Here is a 21,478-nt window from a genome sequence, read left to right on the forward strand (position 1 = left end):
ATTACCGAGACTATCATCCTATTTTAGAATGTGCCAATGTTTGTGAACGATTCCTTTAATTTGTTCAGAGCACTTTGAATAGCAGGTAGTGAGAACGCAAGAATGCCTCTTTCTGCGAGACTGACCTTGAAAAAGGTCATGTCTCGTTTTGTTTTGAATTTTCTCAATGGCAATATTAATCTGATCATTGTTGTACCCCCTCTCCTTGAACTTATCCTGCGTCTCAGCCATATTTCTGTCGAAATCTGATTGTTTTATACAAATTGTTTTATACACATTGTTTTATACAAATTCTTTTGATTCGACAGAATTGGCTGTAGGGCAAACTATTTTTCAAGGGAAGTGGGTGACAACTATCAGCCCTCAACAAACTGTTACGATCAGTAGGTTTCCTGTAAAGATCAGTGTATAGAACATTATCTTCACACAAGATCAGAAGATCCAGAAAACTGATTTGACGTGTATCAGATTGCATAGTAAATCTCAAATGTTCAGAACAGGAGTTAAGAAAAGCATGGAATGCCTGGAGCTTTTCTGCATCACCCCTCCATAGAACAAAAATATCGTCAATATACCGTTTCCAAATAATGATGTTAGGCAAGAAAACATTTGAGAGGGTTGAAAATGGTTTGTTTCTCCATGTAACCCACATACAAATTAGCATAGTTAGGAGCCATGGGGGATCCCATAGCAGTACCCTTCGTCTGAATAAAGAAATCATTTAGAAACATGAAATAGTTGTGTGAGTACTATTTCAGCCAATGTTATAATGCAGGCACTGGAAGGTAGTTCATTAGGGTCACGTTGCAGAAGAAAATGTTCCATGGCTTCAATACCGCCCTCGTGTGGAATATTTGTGTATAACGATTCAACATCAAAAGTAACTAACAAGGTGTTCTCAGGGAGAGGCTCAAGAGATTCAATGATAGAGATCATACTGCTGGTGTCCTTTACAAAGGAGGGGAGCTGTTCTGCGAGTGGTCTAATAAAAAAAGTCAACAAAAGTAGATAGAGGGGCCGTTACTGCATCAATGCCCGCTACAATAGGGTGCCCTGGAGGGTTTGTAACATTCTTGTGTAATTTCGGCAAAGTATAGAAAGTGGCAATTTTAGGGTGTTGAATGGCCAGAAAACCAAAAAAGAATATGACTTTCTGACCAGAATTTAAATAACCATCTAGGACAGTAAAGATAGTATTCTGAAATTGGGAAGTAGGGTCACTTCTGAGTTTCTTGTAAAAGGTGTTGTCAAGCAGTTGTCTATGACACTCATTTACATAAGCTGTCCTATCCATGAGTACAACCGACACACCCTTATCAGCAGGACGAATAAGGACTGACGTATCGGATTGTAAATCAAGCAAAGCTTGTTTTTCATCCTTAGATAAATTATGGAAAGATTTGAACTCCTGTTTATTCTTGAGTAAGCTACTGGTTCAATAGAAATGTCAGGATTAGGGGAGCTAAAGTATTCCCTTCAACGGATGTTTCTAAAAAACTTGATGCGCGTGCCTGCGGCCAACTGCGCCCTTCCGTTGGCCCAGTCTCTCGTTGGCCGCAGGCACGCGCATCGACGAGATGCCGCACCTGACGGGGTAAGAAGAAACGACTAGCAGAGGAGACCGTTCACACGGTCCTAGAACCCACGGGACTGAGTCTTTAATTTATCAAGCAAGATATTGAGCCCTGCCCATGTCTCTTTGCTTAATAAAGGGTTATCTTTTGTGCCTACAAGACAGTAACGGTTTTGAAGTTAAGGTAGACATGTTCAAATTCAAATTGCCACTTTCTATACTTTGCCGAAATTACACAAGAATGTTACAAACCCTCCAGGGCACCCTATTGTAGCGGGCATTGATGCAGTAACGGCCCCTCTATCTACTTTTGTTGACTTTTTTTATTAGACCACTCGCAGAACAGCTCCCCTCCTTTGTAAAGGACACCAGCAGTATGATCTCTATCATTGAATCTCTTGATCCTCTCCCTGAGAACACCTTGTTAGTTACTTTTGATGTTGAATCGTTATACACAAATATTCCACACGAGGGCGGTATTGAAGCCATGGAACATTTTCTTCTGCAACGTGACCCTAATGAACTACCTTCCAGTGCCTGCATTATAACATTGGCTGAAATAGTACTCACACAACTATTTCATGTTTCTAAATGATTTCTTTATTCAGACGAAGGGTACTGCTATGGGATCCCCCATGGCTCCTAACTATGCTAATTTGTATGTGGGTTACATGGAGAAACAATCCATTTTCAACCCTCAAATGTTTTCTTGCCTTACATCATTATTTGGAAACGGTATATTGACGATATTTTTGTTCTATGGAGGGGTGATGCAGAAAAGCTCCAGGCATTCCATGCTTTTCTTAACTCCTGTTCTGAACATTTGAGATTTACTATGCAATCTGATACACGTCAAATCAGTTTTCTTGATCTTCTGATCTTGTGTGAAGATAATGTTCTATACACTGATCTTTACAGGAAACCTACTGATCGTAACAGTTTGTTGAGGGCTGATAGTTGTCACCCACTTCCCTTGAAAAATAGTTTGCCCTACAGCCAATTCTGTCGAATCAAAAGAATTTGTATAAAACAATTTGTATAAAACAATCAGATTTCGACAGAAATATGGCTGAGACGCAGGATAAGTTCAAGGAGAGGGGGTACAACAATGATCAGATTAATATTGCCATTGAGAAAATTCAAAACAAAACGAGACATGACCTTTTTCAAGGTCAGTCTCGCAGAAAGAGGCATTCTTGCGTTCTCACTACCTGCTATTCAAAGTGCTCTGAACAAATTAAAGGAATCGTTCACAAACATTGGCACATTCTAAAATAGGATGATAGTCTCGGTAATGTGTTTTCTGACCTTCCCCTGGTCGTATTCTCGCGGGGCAGAAATCTCAGAGACCAATTGGTACACTGATTTACCACCCCAAGATATTCCTGAACAACGTCTAGTTGCGCCCATACTGGATGGAAATTACAAGTGTAATGGCTGTGCTCAATGCAATGGCACTTATAAATGTAGATCCTTCAAACACCCCCAAACAGGGAAATCTATCCCAATTAAAGGTGTTATTACGTGTTCCACAAAGGCAGTTATTTATCTTATAACTTGTCCTTGTGGTAAAAATTATGTGGGTAAAACTAAGCGTGAATTAAAAGTACGTATCTCAGAGCATCGTAGCACCATTAGGTGCAAAAACTTGACTTACCCAGTTGCGGCCCACTTTTGGGAAGCAAACCATTCGATTTCGTCTCTGCGTTATATTGGCATCGAACATGTCACCCTCCCGAGGAGAGGGGGTGACCTTGATAATTTATTGTTAAAACGAGAGGCTGCCTGGATCTTTAATTTAAAGACCCTTGCTCCCTTCGGTCTCAACATAGACTTTGATCTGAAGCCATTATTGTGATTTTGCCATTGTAATTGTTTGTTAGATACATTTTAGACTACGATCGTATGCTATCCATTTGTTTCTTTTTGTATGCTTTATTTTTATATATATATTTGAGTTAACCAATGATATTAGGCCACACTTGGCCATGATTACAAACACCTGTGTGTCTCTTGACACTATATAAATGACTCATCTCCCAGTGTTTGTGATGATACCCTGATGAAGACAGCTTTGCTGTCGAAACGTTGATTATTACATTTTTGCATCTGAGCTCTTAGAGTGTGCGGCTTTCCCTTATTTTCTACCTGCAGAGTGTAACAGTATTGCTGCTATTCATTCTGCTGGTCAAGCCATGCTTTAGACCCGAAGCTTGAAGGCGCTACACAAAGACACCCATAGATAAACTCACAGAGGCTAAGTAGGAGGTGTGCTGCATGAGAACAGCCTTGAGCCATCGCACCATCAGCACTGCCCTGTCATACAAAAGGGAAGAGGAGAGGATTTAAGGGTGCAGTTAGGTACACTTTAGGCAACAAGATCAGGGGATATAGAAATGACGTCCAAATGATTTGACTAAAATGGCCCAAAAGGTAATATTGACGTCAAGTTAAAGATATTGAACAAAATTGGAATTAGATGAATTCCTGACTCAAAATATACATTTTGCACCACAAAATTGATACTCTTACTTTTAGCATCAATGTAGAGAAATATTAAAATTCATCATGTGAACGCTGATATTGAGTTCTGACCATATCTGATAAGAGATTCGAAGGTGGTCACTTACGTGTATGGATGCCCTTGCATTCTCTTGGTGATCTCCTCCACCAATGGCAAGACGGCAGGTAGGGGTAACCGTGCAATCGTTGTCTTTATGAAGAAGTCCTTCCGGTTCTGAAACACTTTCTGTGGGGCGGAGGAGAGACCAATGTCAGAAGGGACAGAGAGCAATAGTTAGAAGTGCTATTAAGAATGTCAATTCTAAATGGATGTCAATTACAATAAGGAGGCAGAGCTGTCTTGGATCGTAGAGTCCAATAACCTAAGATTTAATGAATTGTTTTAAGGTCAAACAAAGGATCACGTTACTTGATAATGAATTTTAAAACAAAGACACATTTGATGTAAATAAATATTTGGCCTTACTGCCAAAAGCATTGAATAACAGATTCACTACATGGGACAGATAGCACCTCACACCCCCAAAAAAAGTCTAGCCAATATCTGAGAGATAAGATCAGGACACATTGGAGTTTGACATGTATTTAACCACTTATTTTGGTCCCTAAATCAGTCTCCATATACTGTATACTCCCATTAGCATTTGACTGGTACCGGGGGACCTTCATAACAGCCTTGTGGGAGTCCTAGAGGGTGTCTAATACCCAACCCCTCCTGTCTCAGCTTTCAGTAGTTTGTGTCGGGGAGCTAGGGTCAGTCTGTTATATCTTGAGTATTTCTCCTGTCTTATCCGGTGTGAATTTAAGTATGCTCTCTAAATCTTTTTCTGAGGACCTGAGCCCTAGGACCATGCCTCAGGACAACCTGGCCTGATGACTCCTTGCTGTCCCCAGTCCACCTGGCCGTGCTGCTTCTCCAGTTTCAACTGTTCTGCCTGCGGCTATTGAACCCTGACCTGTTCACCGGACATGCTACCTGTCCCAGACCTGCTGTTTTCAACTCTCTAGAGACAACAGGAGCGGTAGAGATACTCTCAATGATCGGCTATGAAAAGCTAACTGACATTTACTCTTGAGGTGCTGACCTGTTGCACCCTCTACAACCACTGTGATGATGATTATGATTATTATTATTATTATTATTATTAGACCCTGCTGGTCATCTATGAACATTTGAACATCTTGGCCATGTTCTGTTATAATCTCCACCCGGCACAACCAGAAGAGGACTGGCCACCCCTCATAGCCTGGTTCCTCTAGGATTCTTCCTAGGTTCTGGCCTTTCTAGGGAGTTGTTCCTAGCCACTGTGCTTCTACACCTGCATTGCTTGCTATTTGAGGTTTTAGGCTGGGTTTCTGTACAGCACTTTGAGATCTAAGCTGATATAAGAATGCCTTTATAAATTTGATTGATTGAGCAAAATGACCAACATGTAGAGTGAAGGCCAAAAGTTCAAAACACTCATTCAAGGGTTATTACATTTCACTATTTTCTACATTGTAGAATAATCGTTAAGACACCAAAACTAGGAAAACACACATACGGAATAATGTAGTAACCAAAAATAGATTGTTAGATAAAAACACATTTTATATTTGAGATTCTTCAAAGTAGACACCCTTTGCCTTGATGACAGCTTTGCACACTTGGCATTCTCTCAACCAGCTTCATGAGGGAGTCACCTGGAATGCATTTCAATAAACAGGTGTGCCTTGTTAACAGTTGTTTTGTGGAATTTCTTTCCTTCTTAACCTGTTTGGAATAGGGGGTAGTATTTTCACGGCCGGATAAAAACCGTACCCGATTTAATCTGGTTACTACTCCTGCCCAGAAACTAGAATATGCCTATAATTAGTAGATTTGGACAGAAAACACCCTAAAGTTTCTAAAACTGTTTGAATGGTGTCTGAATATAACAGAACTCATATGGCAGGCCAAAACCTGAGAAGATTCCATACAAGTGCCCTGTCTGACAATTTGTTGTCCTTCTGTTGCATCTCTATAAAAAATACAGCATCTCTGCTTTACCGTGACATTTAAGGCTTTCATTGGCTCTCAGAAGGCGCCAGAAAGTGGAATGAGAGCTCTTCAGTCTCTGGGCGAAAAACAGCAGGAGTTTGAGTGGTCCTGCTGAGAACAATGACACTGGAGTGTGCATGCACGAGACGACTCCATTTTTTTCTTTCAGTGTTTGAACGAATACAACGTCGCCCGGTTGGAATATTATCGCTATTTTACGAGAAAAATAGAATAAAAATTTATTTTAAACAGCGTTTGACATGCTTCGAAGTACGGTAATGGAATATTTTGTAATTTTGTGTCACGAAATGCGCCGGCGCGTCACCCTTTGGATAGTGACTTGAACGCACAAACAAAACGGAGCTATTTGAATATAACTGGATTATTTGGATCCAAAACAACATTTGTTGTTGAAGTAGAAGTCCTGGGAGTGCATTCTGATGAACAGCAAAGGTAATCCAATTTTTATTATAGTAAATCTGAGTTTGGTGAGTACCAAACTTGGTGGGTGTCAAAATAGCTAGCCTGTGATGGCCGGGCTATCTACTCAGAATATTGCAAAATGTGATTTCACCAAAGAGCTATTTTAAAATCGGACACCGCGATAGCATAAAGGAGTTCTGTATCTATAATTCTTAAAATAATTATGTTTTTTGTGAACGTTTATCGTGAGTAATTTAGTAAATTCACCGGAAGTGTTCGGTGGGAATGCTAGTCACATGCTAATGTAAAAAGCTGGTTTTTGATATAAATATGAACTTGATTGAACAAAACATGCATGTATTGTATAACATAATGTCCTAGGAGTGTCATCTGATGAAGATCATCAATGGTTAGTGCTGCATTTAGCTGTGGTTTTGGTTTTTGTGACATATGCTAGCTTGAAAAATGGGTGTCTGATTATTTCTGGCTGGGTACTCTGCTGACAATCTAACGTTTTACTTTCGTTGTAAAGCCTTTTTGAAATCGGACAGTGTGGTTAGATTAACGAGAGTCTTGTCTTTAAAATGGTGTAAAATAGTCATATGTTTGAGAAATTGAAGTAATAGCATTTCTAAGGTATTTCGAATATATATTTTAGGGCAATGCTAGCAAATACTAATTGAGTATGTAAACTGACCCACTGGGAATGTGATGAAATAAATAAAAGCTGAAATAGATTCTCTACTATTGACATGTCACATCATAGAAATAAAGTAGTGATCCTAACTGACCTAAGACTAAGATTAAATGTCAGGAACTGTGAAAAACTGAGTTTAAATGCATTTGGCTAAGGTGTATGTAAACTTCCGACTTCAACTGTATACACAAAAAAGGGTACACTCACATTGAGGATGTTGGCGTCCTTGCTCTCCAGACCCTGCACCAGCAGCACCGCAAAGTTGTCCATCTGCAGAGAAGGGGCCCCCTTGACACCCTTCTCAGGTGACATCTGAATCTTGCCCAGTCGCTCCTCTATTGACATCTGAAGAAGGAAAGGATGAGTAGCAGTGATAGAGTAAACCTAGTTAACCTCTATGGGCTAGGTGGGACGCTAGGCGTCCCACCCGTGGTGCACTCCATCAACAGCAGGTGCATTTCAAGAGCGGCAAATTTGAATCCAAATAAATGTCAAAATTCACATTTTTCAAACATACAACTATTTTACACCCTTTGAAAGATAAACATCTCCTTAATCTAACCACGTTTTACGATTTCAAAAAGGTTTTACGGCGAAAGCATAAATTTAGAGTATGTTAGGACAGTACATTTACAAGAGTTGTGTGTAATGTTTTGTCAATTCAAAGACAGGGTCACCAAAACCATAAAACCAGCTAAAATGATGCACTAACCTTTTACAAGCTCCATCAGATGACACTCCTAGGACATTATGTTAGACAATGCATGCATTTTTAGTTCTATCAAGTTCATATTTATATCCAAAAACAGCGTTTTACTATGGCATTGATGTTGAGGAAATCGTTTCCCTCCAATAACCGGCAGTCAAGTCAGCGTCACAAATTAAATAATTAAAATTAGAAAACATTGGTAAAATATTATATTGTCATTTAAAGAATTATAGATTTACATCTCTTGAACGCAATCAACTTGCCAGATTTAAAAATAACCTTACTGGGAAATCACACTTTGCAATAATCTGGGCACTGCGCCCAGAAAAATACGCGTTGCGATACAGACTAGACCGTCATGTTGGGGAGATCTAAAATAGAAAATACTATGTAAATAATCCATTACCTTTGATTCTCTTCATCAGATGTCACTTCCAGGTATCACAGGTCCATAACGAATGTAGTTTTGTTCAAAAAAGCTCATCATTTATGTCCAAAAATCTCCGTCTTGTTAGCACATGATCTAAGCCAGCCGGACTTCTCGTTATGAACGAGGGGAAAAAATATATTTACGTTCGTTCAAACATGTCAAACGTTGTATAGCATAAATCATTAGGGCCTTTTTTAACCAGAACATGAATAATATTCAAGGTGGACGAATGCATTCTCTTTTATAACGTATTGGAACGAGGGTACCCAACATGAACTCGCGCGCCAGGTGTCTAATGGGACATCATCGTTCCATGGCTCTTGTTCGGTCAGATCTCCCTCCAGAAGACTCAAAACACTTTGTAAAGGCTGGTGACATCTAGTGGAAGCAATAGGAAGTGCCAAAATATTCCTCAGCCCCTGTGTTTTTCAATGGCATAGGTTTAAAGGCAATACAACACATCAGGTATCCACTTCCTGTCAGAAAATGTCTCAGGGTTTTGCCTGCCAAATGAGTTCTGTTATACTCACAGACACCATTCAAACAGTTTTAGAAAATTTAGGGTGTTTTCTATCCATATGTAATAAGTATATGCATATTCTAGTTACTGGGCAGGAGTAGTAACCAGATTAAATCGGGTATGTTTTTTTATCCAGCCGTGTCAATACTGCCCCTAGCCCTAACAGGTTAAATGAGGGTGGCAACTCAGCAGCAGTCTGCAGCTAACATATATGAGGGAAGAGCAATATAGTATTGTTTTTGCTGTGCTACAATGTATTCACTCCTCCATTGACTGGGTAAGGCACAGGACAGCGCTCACCCTTAACCTGTTAGGGCTAGGGGGCAGTATTGACACGGCCGGATAAAAAAACGTACCCGATTTAATCTGGTTACTACTCCTGCCCAGTAACTAGAATATGCATATAATTATTGGCTTTGGATAGAAAACACCCTAAAGTTTCTAAAACTGTTTGAATGGTGTCTGTGAGTATAACAGAACTCATATGGCAGGCAAAAACCTGAGAAGATTCCGTACAGGAAGTGGCCTGTCTGACAAGTTGTTTTTCATCTTGGCTCTTTTTATTGAAGACTGAGGATCTTTGCTGTAACGTGACACTTCCTACGGCTCCCATAGGCTCTCAGAGCCCGGGAAAAAGCTGAATGATATCGAGGCAGCCTCTGGCTGAAACACATTATCGCGTTTGGCAAGTGGCTGATCAGAGGACAATGGGCTTAGGCGCATGCACGAGTCGACCCCGCGCTTAATTTTCTTTCCTCTTTTTACCTAAACGCAGATTCCCGGTCGGAATATTATCGCTTTTTTACGAGAAAAATGGCATAAAAATTGATTTTAAACAGCGGTTGACGGTAATGGAATATTTAGACATTTTTTGTCACGAAATGCGCCATGCTCGTCACCCTTATTTACCCTTTCGGATAGTGTCTTGAACGCACGAACAAAACGCCGCTATTTGGATATAACAATGGATTATTTGGGACCAAACCAACATTTGTTATTGAAGTAGAAGTCCTGGGAGTGCATTCTGACAAAGAACAGCAAAGGTAATAACATTTTTCTTAAAGTAAATCTGACTTTGATGAGTGCTAAACCTGCTGGGTGTCTAAATAGCTAGCCCTGTGATGCCGGGCTATGTACTGAGAATATTGCAAAATGTGCTTTCACCGAAAAGCTATTTTAAAATCGGACATATCGAGTGCATAGAGGAGTTCTGTATCTATAATTCTTAAAATAATTATGCTTTTTGTGAACGTTTATCGTGAGTAATTTAGTAAATTCACCGGAAGTGTTCGGTGGGGATACATTTTCTGATCACACACACCCATGTAAAAAGCTGTTTTTTTTATATAAATATGAACTTGATTGAACAAAACATGCATGTGTTGTATACCATAATGTCTTAGGAGTGTCATCTGATGAAGATCAAAGGTTGGTGCTTCATTTAGCTGTGTTTTGGGTTTCTGTGACATATATGCTTGCTTGGAAAATGGCTGTGTGGTTATTTTGGGCTATGTCCTCTCCTAATATAATCTAATGTTTTGCTTTCGCTGTAAAGCCTTTTTGAAATCGGACAGTGTGGTTGGATTAAGTAGTCTTATCCTTAAAGTGGTGTAAAAGTCCTATGTTTGAAAAATTGAAATTATTGCATTTGAGGTTTTGTATTTCGCACCACGCTGTTGCACTGGCTGCTGAATAGGGTGGGACGGTGACGTCCCACCAAGCCCAGACAGGTTAATAAATCAATTTATTCTAAACCAAAGATATTACCTAATAATTTGGTTGAAAGCAGATTTTTTTTTTTTAATTTCAATCCAAAAACAAAATTGGGCTTATTGTGTACGTGGCCTTTTATTTTATCAGGCAAGTTCACTGAGAACACGTTCTCATTTACAGCAACAACCTGGGGAATAGTTACAGGGGAGAGGAGGGATGAATGAGCCAATTGTAAGCTGGCCTTAACAGGTACTCTTACCCTACCTGCTGAACAGGGCTTACAATAGATTTTATTTAGATTTCTCAGGTTCACCATCAGCAATAGCTTTGGTAGTTTTGCTTTAAACAAAGAGTATAGGGCCATTTTTAGATACAGGGTTAAGTTGATAATTTCATAACGAGGACAGCTTTCACTTCGGAAGGCACACTGCATAGCCATGGCAGGAGGGGAAAAGAAGTTCACTAAACTTCAAAACCATTTGATTTTGAGATGCGGGTGAAATCCAAAGTTGCGCTATATACTCATTGGCTATGTCATAACTAATTTGTAAATAATAAATATTGATACATTACATGCTCAAACATTCAAAATGACATCCCAATTAGTGGGTGATGGCGATTTCAGAACCAGAGGCTGAAAAATACATTGGCATTGTCCATTTTGGGCTACAGTGATTTTTTTTTTTTAGCTGTTCAGGCACAATTTGTTCTGGAGGCAAGCTGAAGTCAGTAGGTTAAATCACTAGATTAAGTCGGTGATTGGTAAACATTAGGGATTCATAATAAAGTCGTCATTCAACAAGACTCATTTCGATGCACATTTTTACATTGAATAGTGCAAACATTTTAGTTAAATGTAAAATTGCACTCCTATGATCTCCTAGGTAAAAATGTCAATGAATGAGACTTGAGTAAATTCTGACTATTTTGAGGAAATGTATGCTGGCTACGGCATCTCAAATGGACAAACTGTACCGTAACAGCTATTTTTCTAGTTTTTCCAAGCACAGTTCTTAATGGAGTCTGCGAGCACACTCATTTGGTTAGGAGCCAACCGAACTGAAGTATGCAGATGCTTTAACGAGGAACTGCTGTCGTGTGCAGATTTAACCTCGGTGATCATTAGTACAAAATCACAATTCTGCAGGTGTTTGCATCTTTCGAATTTCTGAAATTGAGGGTACATTTGGCCCATAGACTTGCAAAGAGACACGATGGAGCTAACGCCCTGCTTCCGCTTCTCGTTCTAGTACCTTCAAAAGACACCTGCCCCCAGAACTTTATCGAGCAATTGACACAATTACATAAGATATAAGTTCTGGGTTTTAGAGATGACTTCAAATATTAATCTTAAGTTAAGGTTTATGGCTATTATTATCAATAGAGTTGAGGGGCAAGTTGGATCCACGCATTTTTGCGAGCAAGAAACACTCAGTGTTCAACCTTGACAGGCCTAGTTGGACTTGGTTGAGGTTTATGCAAGACAATATACCTCTTTGGCATCTGTGCCCTTTCTCTTCTCGGATCCCAGGGATCCTTTGACCGGCGCTTGGTGACCGGGAAGTCCAGGGACTAGAACTTTGCCCTTGGGGTTAGCTACTGGGGTTTTCACCTGTAACAAGAGAGTATGTGACTGTTTTTCCATTTTTACCTACAATGAGGGAATAAAGTATGATCCCTGCTGATTTTGTACGTTTGCCAACTGACAAAGAAATGATCAGTCTAATTTTAACGGTACGTTTATTTTAACAGTGAAAGAACCCCCTCCCCCAAAAATACAGAAAAACACATGTCAAAAATGTTATAAATTGATTTGCATTTTAATGAGGGAAATAAGTATTTGACCCCCTCTGCAAAACATGACTTAGTACTTGGTGGCAAAACCCTTGTTGGTAATCACAGAGGTCAGGCGTTTCTTGTAGTTAGCCACCAGGTTTGCACACATCTCAGGAGGGATTTTGTCCCACTCCTCTTGGCAGATCTTCTCCAAGTCATTAAGGTTTCGAGGCTGACGTTTGGCAACAGATTTTCTATGGGATTAAGGTCTGGAGACTGGCTAGGCCACTCCAGGACCTATATGTGCTTCTTCTTGAGCCACTCCTTTGTTGCCTTGGCAGTGTGTTTTGGGTCATTGTCATGCTGGAATACCCATTTTCAATGCCCTGGCTGAGGGAGGAGGTTCTCACCCAAGATTTGACGGTACATGGCCCCGTCCATCGTCCCTTTGATGCGGTGAAGTTGTCCTGTCCCCTTAGCAGAAAAACACCCCCAAAGAATAATGTTTCCACCTCCACGTTTGACGGTGGGGACGGTGTTCTTGGGGTCATAGGCAGCATTCCTCGTCCTCCAAACATGGCGAGTTGAGTTGATGCCAAAGAGCTCCATTTTGGTCTCATCTGACCACAACACTTTCCCCCAGTTGTCCTCTGAATCATTCAGATGTTCAGACGGGCATGTATATGTGCTTTCTTGAGCAGGGGGACCTTGCAGGCACTGCAGGATTTCAGTCCTTCACGGCGTAGTGTGTTACCAATTGTTTTCTTGGTGACTATGGTCCCAGCTGCCTTGAGATCATTCGACAAGATCCTCCCGTGTAGTTCTGGGCTGATTCCTCACCGTTCTCATGATCATTGCAACTCCACGAGGTGAGATCTTGCATGGAGCCCCAGGCCGAGGGAGATTGACAGTTCTTTTGTGTTTCTTCCATTTGCGAATAATCGCACCAACTTTGTCACCTTCTCACCAAGCTGCTTGGTGATGGTCTTGTAGCCCATTCCAGCCTTCTGTAGCTCTACAATCTTGTCCCTGACATCCTTGGAGATCTCTTTGGTCTTGGCTGTGGTGGAGAGTTTGGAATCTGATTGATTGATTCTGTGGACAGTTGTCTTTTATACAGGTAACAAACTAAGATTAGGAGCACTCCCTTTAGGAGTGTGCTCCTAATCCCAGCTTGTTACCTGTATAAAAGACACTTGGGAGCCAGAAATCTTTCTGATTGAGAGGGGGTCATATACTTATTTCCCTCATTAAAACGCACATCAATTTAACATTTTTGACATTCGTTTTTCTGGATTTTTTTGTTGGTATTCTGTCTCACTGTTCAAATAAACCTACCATTAAAATTATAGACTGATCATTTCTTTGTCAGTGGGCAAACATACAAAATTAGCAGGGGATCAAATACTTACTTCCCCTCACTGTAACAACCCACTCAACTTCAATGACCCATTCCCCAATCAATATGTAAATTCTTGGAAAATAGCAAGCTTTCAGGGATCAGGGGTGTGTTTAAACTCATGCTCTGATATTTTCACTAAGTTAATTGAGCAACACAACAGGAATGTGCCATACCACTGGTTGTTGCTCATAACAGTAAATAAAACTAAATGGCTGCCGCTGGGAATTACCTTGGAGACTGTGGTTGCCATGGTGAGGGAGAGGGTGGTGTGGACATCACGGGTCAGGCAAACATGTCTCTCTGCCGTGTTCACCTCCTTAAGGAGGGGAGAAGGGAGGGGACAGTCAGTTAAGGTAAAAATAATTGAAATAAAGCACTATACATTTCTATAATTATATCTGCTGTGTTACATTTTCACTCCTCCGTTGACTGGGTGAGGCACAGGACAACACTTGCCCTAAGGAAGGAGTGAAGCGATACTTCTTCATACTACTGACCGAGTAAGACAATGTCTGTGCGTAATGGCAGAAAGAGACAGGGGGATACCTAGTCAGTTGAACTACTGAAATGTGTCTTCTGCATTTAACCCCACCCCTCTGAACAGGAAGCATTTTGCAGAATATTCCATCATGTCTACCTACTCACACTTCGCCTCTAACCTAAAAATTAGTGGCGAAGTGTACAAATCAAAAACATTCCTAAAGTGGTCGCTGTATATTGAAAAGCCAATATGACGCTCAAGTCAGGGACATTGCTAGAGTTTTGTCATCAGCCTAGAACCATTTACTAGCTAGAACGTTCAACTGTGAAAGTCATTTTTGAAAGGTTAGAATAATTGCGCACTGAAGTATACAACACATGTATTGAATTGAACTGTGCACCACTCACCACTCTTTCCATGACAGGCTGCAAGTGGTTGCCGTAGGCCAGCAGCAGGCTGTGTGTGTCTGTGGTGAGGGCCGCGGCCAACAGGGGAACGGGAACGGGGCTGTCCTCCACCCCAGTTATCTGCACTGTACACAACGGGGACAGGGGCTTCTTACAGGGCCTACAGAGGAAACAATTATGTTCATTAATGAACATGATAGGTATCAAAGAAGTGTACCATGTAATGTGTACCAATACTATAATTACAGAACTAGAACAATGTATCAGTTGTCAGTACTACCTAATAATTTATAAATACTGCACTGAAAATGTTAAAATTAAGCTTGATCAATGAATAACACCCGCTGTGTGAATAATATGGGCTCCCGAGTGGCGCAGTGGTGTAAGGCACTGCATCTCAGTGATAGAGACGCCCTGGTTCGAATCCAGGCTGTATCACAACCGGCCGTGATTGTGAATAGGGCGGCACACAATTGGCCCAGCGTCGGCGCGGTTTGGCTGTCGTAAATAAGAATTTGTTCTTAACTGACTTGCCTAGTTAACTTCTTTGGGGTAGGGGGCAGTATTTTGACATCCGGATGAAAAGCGTGCCCGTAAACTGCCTGCTACTCAGGCCCAGAAGCTAAGATATGCTAAGATTAGTTGATTTGGATAGAAAACACTGACGTTTCTAAACCTGTTTGAATGATGTCTGAGTGTAACACAACTCATATGGCAGGCTAAAACCTGAGAAAAATCCAACCAGGGAGTGTGGAAACCTGAGGTTTGTAGTTTTTCAAGTGATTGCCTATCCAACAGTGTAAATAGGCATATTGCACTTCCTAAGGCTTCCACTAGATGTCAAGTCTTTAGAACCTTGTTTCATGCTTCTACTGTGAATGGGGAGAGAATAACAGCTGATGGTATCAGGTGTCCCAAAATAAGGCATGAGCTCAGTCACGTGCGCAACCGAGAGCGCGAGCCGAGTTCCTTTTCATTTAGGAAGACAATGGAATTGTCCGGGTCGAATATTATTGAATATTTATGATACACATCTAAAGATTGATTCTATACATCGTTTGACATGTTTCTATGACCTGTAATATAACTATTTTGACTTTTCATCTGGACTAAACTTGCACGCTTAGTGAATTTGGAATGCTGGACTAAACAAACAAAAAGGAGGTATTTGGACATAAATATGGACTTTATCGAAACAAAACGAACATTTATTGTGGAACTGGGATTTCTCGGAGTGCATTCCGATGAAGATCAAAGTTAAGTGAATATTTATAATGCCATTTCTGAATTTTGTTGACTCCAACATGGCAGGTATCTGTATGGCTTGTTGTCTGAGCGCTGTACTCAGATTGCAAAGTGTGCTTTCACTGTAAAGCTTTCTAGAAATCTGACAACGGTTGCATTAACTTCTAGGGTAGGGGGCAGTATTTTCACGGCCGGACGAAAAACGTACCCAAATTAAAACGGCCTACTACTCGGGCCCAGGAACTAGAATATGCATATTATTAGTAGATCTGGATAGAAAACAAAGTTTCTAAAACTGTTTGAATGATGTCTGTGAGTATAACAGAACTCATATGGCAGGCAAAAACCTGAGAAAAATCTAACCAGGAAGTGAGAATTCTGGTGCTTGTAGTCCTTTCAAGTCATTGCCAATCAAACAGTGAGTTAGTGTTCATTTTGCACTTCCTAGGGCTTCCACTAGATGTCAACAGTCTTTAGAAAGTTGTTTGAGGCGTCTATGATGAACAGAGACCGAACAAGAAGGCTGGGAAGTTGGTGACCCATGGAAGGATATCAGTTCATTGGCTCGCGTTCACGCGAGGTAGCTCTGTTCCAAAACGTTTTTCAAGACACTGGCATCGTCCGGTTGGAATATTACTGAATTTTCACGTTCTAAAGGCCCTAAAGATTGATGCTTTACAACATTTGACATGTTTGAATGAACGTAAATAGTAACTTTCTTTTGTACTTTTCTTCGTGACATTTTTTGCACGCTTCCTACATTTGGAGTAGCTGAACTGAACGCGAAAAACAGGCAGCTATTTGGACATAAATTATAAACTTTATCGAACAAAAGAACATTTATTGTGGACCTGGGATCCCTGGAAGTGCCTTCTGATGGAGATCAAAGGTAAGTGAATATTTATAATGCTTTTAAATATTTTAGAGACTCCAAAATGACAGGTATATGTATTGCCTAGTGTATTTTCCTGCACGCAGTACTCAGATTATTGCAAAGTATGCTTTCCCAGTAAAGTTAATTTGAAATCTTTCACAGCGTTAGCATATAGGAGATCTTCATCTATAATTCTTTGAATTAATTTAATATTTTATCAACATTTATGAAGAGTATTTTTGTAAATTGTAGTGCTGATTCACCGGCAGTATTGGAGGCAAAATATTTTCTGAACATCACGCGCCAATGTAAAAAGGCTGTTTTTGGATATAAATGTCAACTTGATCGAACAAAAAAATGCATGTATTGTGTAACATGATGTCCTAGGAGTGTCATCTGATTAAGATCGTCAAAGGTTAGTGCTTCATTTAGCTGTGTTTTGGGTATTTATGATGCATCCAGTTGCTAGGAAAATGGCTGTGTGGTTATTTGTGTCTATGTACTCTCCTAACATAATCTAATGTTTTGCTTTCGCTGAAAAGCCTTTTTGAAATCGGACAACATGGTTTGATTCAGGAGAAGTGTATCTATAAAATGGTGTAAAATAGTCCTGTTTGAGAACTTTGAATTATGACATTTTGTGGTTTTGAATTTGGCGCTCAGATTTTTCACTGGCTGTTGAATAGTGTGAACCGTGGGTGGGACGATTGCTTCCCACCTGCCTGAGAGAGGTTAACCTGTTAGGGCTAGGGGGCAGTATTGACACGCCTGGATAAAAAACATACCCGATTTAATCTGGTTACCACTCCTACCCAGTAACTAGAATATGCATATACTTATTACATATGGATAGAAAATACCCTAAAGTTTCTAAAACTGTTTGAATGGTGTCTGTGAGTATAACAGAACTCAAATGGCAGGTCAAAACCTGAGAGATTCCTTTACAGGAATCCTTTCCTTTCCTTTACTGACCATTTCTCTAACTTCTTTTCCATCTCTATCTTTTACTAAGAATCTCTGCTCTAACGTGACACTTCCTACGTCGTCCATAGGCGCTCAGAGCCCGGGAAAAAACAGAATGTCGTCATCCCAGCCCCAGGCTGAAACACATTATCGCCTTTCTCAAGTGGCCGATCAAGGGACTCTGGGCTTAGGCGCGTGACCCGACCACCCCCGCCTTTGTGATTTTTTCCTCTGTTTGCCGAAAAGGAGATTCCCTGTCGGAATATTATCGCTTTTCTACGAGAAAAATGGCGTAAAAATTTATTTTAAACAGCGGTTGACATGCTTCGAAGTACGGTAATGGAATATTTAGAATTTTTTTGTCACGAATTGCGCCATGCGCACGACCCTTCTTTACCATTTCGGATAGTGTCTGGAACGCACAAACAAAACGCCGCTATTCGGATATAACGATGGATTATTTTGGACCAAACCAACATTTGTTATTGAAGTAGCAGTCCTGGGAGTGCATTCTGACGAAGACAACAAAAGGTAATGAAACTTTTATAATAGTAAATATGATTATGGTGAGTGCTAAACTTGCCGGGTGTCTAAATAGCTAGCCCGTGATGCCTGGGCTATGTACTTAGAATATTGCAAAATGTGCTTTCACCAAAAAGCTATTTAAAATCGGACATATCGAGTGCATAGAGGAGTTCTGTATCTTTAATTCTTAAAATAATTATGCTTTTTGTGAACGTTTATCGTGAGTAATTTAGTAAAATGTTAGCGAATTCCCCGGAAGTTTGCGGGGGGTATGCTAGTTCTGAACGTCACATGCTAATGTAAAAAGCTGGTTTTTGATATAAATATGAACTTGATTGAACAAAACATGCATGTATTGTATAACATAATGTCCTAGGGTTGTCATCTGATGAAGATCATCAAAGGTGAGTGCTGCATTTAGCTGTCTTCTGGGTTTTGGTGACATATGCTAGCTTGAAAAATGGGTGTCTGATTATTTCTGGCTTGGTACTCTGCTGACATAATCTAATGTTTTGCTTTCGTTGTAAAGCCTTTTTGAAATCGGACAGTGTGGTTAGATTAACGAGAGTCTTGTCTTTAAATAGCTGTAAAATAGTCATATGTTTGAGAAATTGAAGTAATAGGATTTTTAACGTTTTGAAAATCGCGCCACAGGCTTCAAGTGGCTGTTACGTAGGTGGGACGAATTCGTCCCGCCTAGCCCATAGAGGTTAAGGAGAAGTGTATCTATAATTCTTTGAATGACAGTTGTATATTTTATCAACGTTTATGATGAGTACTTCTGTAAATTGATGTGCTCATTCACCGGACGTTTTGGAGGCAAAACATTTCTTAACATTACACGCCAACGTAAAATGCTGTTTACGAATATAAATATGAAATTTATCGAACAAAACATACATGTATTGTGTAACATGAAGTCCTTTGAGTGCCATCTGATGAAGATCAAAGGTTAGTGATTAATTTTAGCTGCATTTCGGGTTTTTGTGACGCCTCTCCTTGCTTGGAAAATGGCTGTGGTTTTTCTTGTCTAGGTGCTGTCCTAACATAATCTAATGCTATGCTTTCGCAGTAAAGCCTTTTTGAAATCGGAAATGTGGTTGGATTAACGAGAAGAATATCTTTAAAACGGTGTATAATAGTTGTATGTTTGAGAAATTTGAATTATGAGATTTGTTGTTTTGAACTTGGCGCCCTGCTATTTCACTGACTGTTGGCGAGTGCGACGCTTGCGCCCCACCTACACCAGAGAGGTTAAATAAAGGTTAAATGAAAAAAATAAGGTGTATTTAAGTAATGGTATGTCGCCAATTGATGGGATTCAAGAGTGATAGATTGTTCTCTTCACCCTACATCACTAAAGTTGCCAATTGTCATAAGTCTGTGCCCATAGCATGAACCAGCCTTTATCCTCACTGAATAGAGATGACTGGGATGAACATGGACTTGTTCACTCTTCCCCTGCCAGATATAAGACTCAGTGCCATAAGACAGACAGCGCCTTGCCCAGTGACAGGGTAATATGTGCCAGTAAATCAACTTTGAACACGAGGATGAGGGTTTTTAGACTCACCCGTTCAAAAAATGCTCAAAGAGATGAAGCTGGCCGTCTCTACACACCACCGCTAGCCTCACCGCCTAAGAGAAGGAGAAATTGGATTAGGCATGTTTCTTAGAGGTCCAGTCCCAAATCAGCCCCCACACCATTGTCTTAGACAACCTGCACACCCAGTTATTCAGGAATGTCTTGAACCAAGGGAGGCACAAGAGACCAAGCTTGGTAAACCACTACCTCCCCTCTAACAATTCATAGGGTCATTGGTCCCCTTAGGTCTTATCTTAGTCATTTGGCCAGGTCACACCGTGCTGACGATGGGAGGATTAAGATGAGTGGAGAGATTCAGACAGTGAGATAAAACGAGAGCCTTCCACAGCCAGTGCTCCTAAGCGCGATACTGTTTATCACTGGGGAATGTTTGGCTAACTTCAGCTGGCACTTGTTTAGGCAAAACTGGCACCCTACTCCAAATAACCTCCAGTGAAGCAGTCGTCTCACCTCTTCCTTGCTGTTGGAGGTGAAGAGGTCTATGTGGTGAGGCTCGTCAGTCAGGTTGAAGGACACCACCGAGTTCTTGTCCTTGCCGTCCTCCCGAACTTGCCTGAGGGGTGGATAGACGGACATGCATATGTAGCATATACACAGCACACGAGTCAGCCCAAAGACAAACCAGTTGGCTTTGCTTTGTTCATTTAACCTTGAGTTCTTGATAGCAAGTGAACACTAGAAATAAAACATTTGTTCTTTATTCAATCAGGCTGTCAAGACAGATGACAGGTGTGTTTATTTTTTTGTAAGGGAGTATTTTGTAAGAAACTTTGACATGACACTTCATATCACATGCAACAATAAAACAATCCCTGTGTATTGTGGGTCTATTGAGAGAAGAGCTGTGGCGTTCCGTACTCACCACACGCTGAGGAGTCTGTCGTGGGCTGCGCCGGAGATGAAGTAGAGGCCGTTACTATCCGGGGGGCGCGTGGTGGCGAAGCGCAGGGTAGTCACAGCCGTGGAGTGACCTGTGAACTTCTGATGGAGGAGGGAGAAAACAGGTGTGAGTTTGGAGAAAACATCTTGATCCAAAGACAGGGGAGTCTGAGTTTATCACTGAACTGGCTCACGTTCATTAGGGGACACAATGAAAAAGGCTGACGAAGAGGTGGTCCTCTTATTGGCAATGTCCAGGAACTACACCTGAGCTGCTTACTTTTTTCTTCCATTTGGTGACAACTGAACACGACCCAATTAATCATGCTTATGGATCTCAGTTTGAATTTGACTGTTAGGAGGGTGTAAATGCATCAGCTACATGGAAACATAAGTGTAAGGACCTTAGGCCTGTCAGCTACCCTGCATAATACCGAGACAAATGCATGTGAATGTCAGCCACGTAACTGCTGCGTATGTAGTCTGGGAAGGACCCACTTACTAAAAGCGAAATTGATGCTTGATCATAAAATGTGGTCTGAGGTTTTGTATGGAGGGTGTGAGGTCAAATCAAGCTCCATACCCCATGGCTGAGTGCCTCAAATTTAGTAACAATGCAGAGGGCTCCATATCGACATGATTGGTTGACAGCAGGTGTGGACGAGAGGTCCTGTACAAACACGCTTCCTTCACAAGAAGTAGTAGTATGAAC

General features: G+C 40.8%; 1 protein-coding gene across 1 annotated transcript in view; it reads right to left on the minus strand.

Moving 5' to 3' along the window:
• wdr43 (WD repeat domain 43) overlaps positions 1–21,478 on the minus strand; it is a 49,928-nt gene that overhangs the window by 18,045 nt on the left and 10,405 nt on the right. Inside the window, exons 5-13 of the mRNA XM_014126147.2 lie at positions 20,750–20,868; positions 20,338–20,440; positions 19,855–19,919; positions 14,675–14,834; positions 14,016–14,102; positions 12,101–12,220; positions 7,444–7,581; positions 4,204–4,322; positions 3,826–3,889 (exon numbers count right to left, since the gene is read on the minus strand). Of these exons, the coding sequence (XP_013981622.1) occupies positions 3,826–3,889; positions 4,204–4,322; positions 7,444–7,581; positions 12,101–12,220; positions 14,016–14,102; positions 14,675–14,834; positions 19,855–19,919; positions 20,338–20,440; positions 20,750–20,868 (975 nt within the window). The remainder of the gene's footprint in view (positions 1–3,825; positions 3,890–4,203; positions 4,323–7,443; positions 7,582–12,100; positions 12,221–14,015; positions 14,103–14,674; positions 14,835–19,854; positions 19,920–20,337; positions 20,441–20,749; positions 20,869–21,478) is intronic.

The sequence above is a fragment of the Salmo salar genome, chromosome ssa11, assembly GCF_905237065.1.
Source record: "Salmo salar chromosome ssa11, Ssal_v3.1, whole genome shotgun sequence".
NCBI lineage: Eukaryota > Metazoa > Chordata > Actinopteri > Salmoniformes > Salmonidae > Salmo > Salmo salar.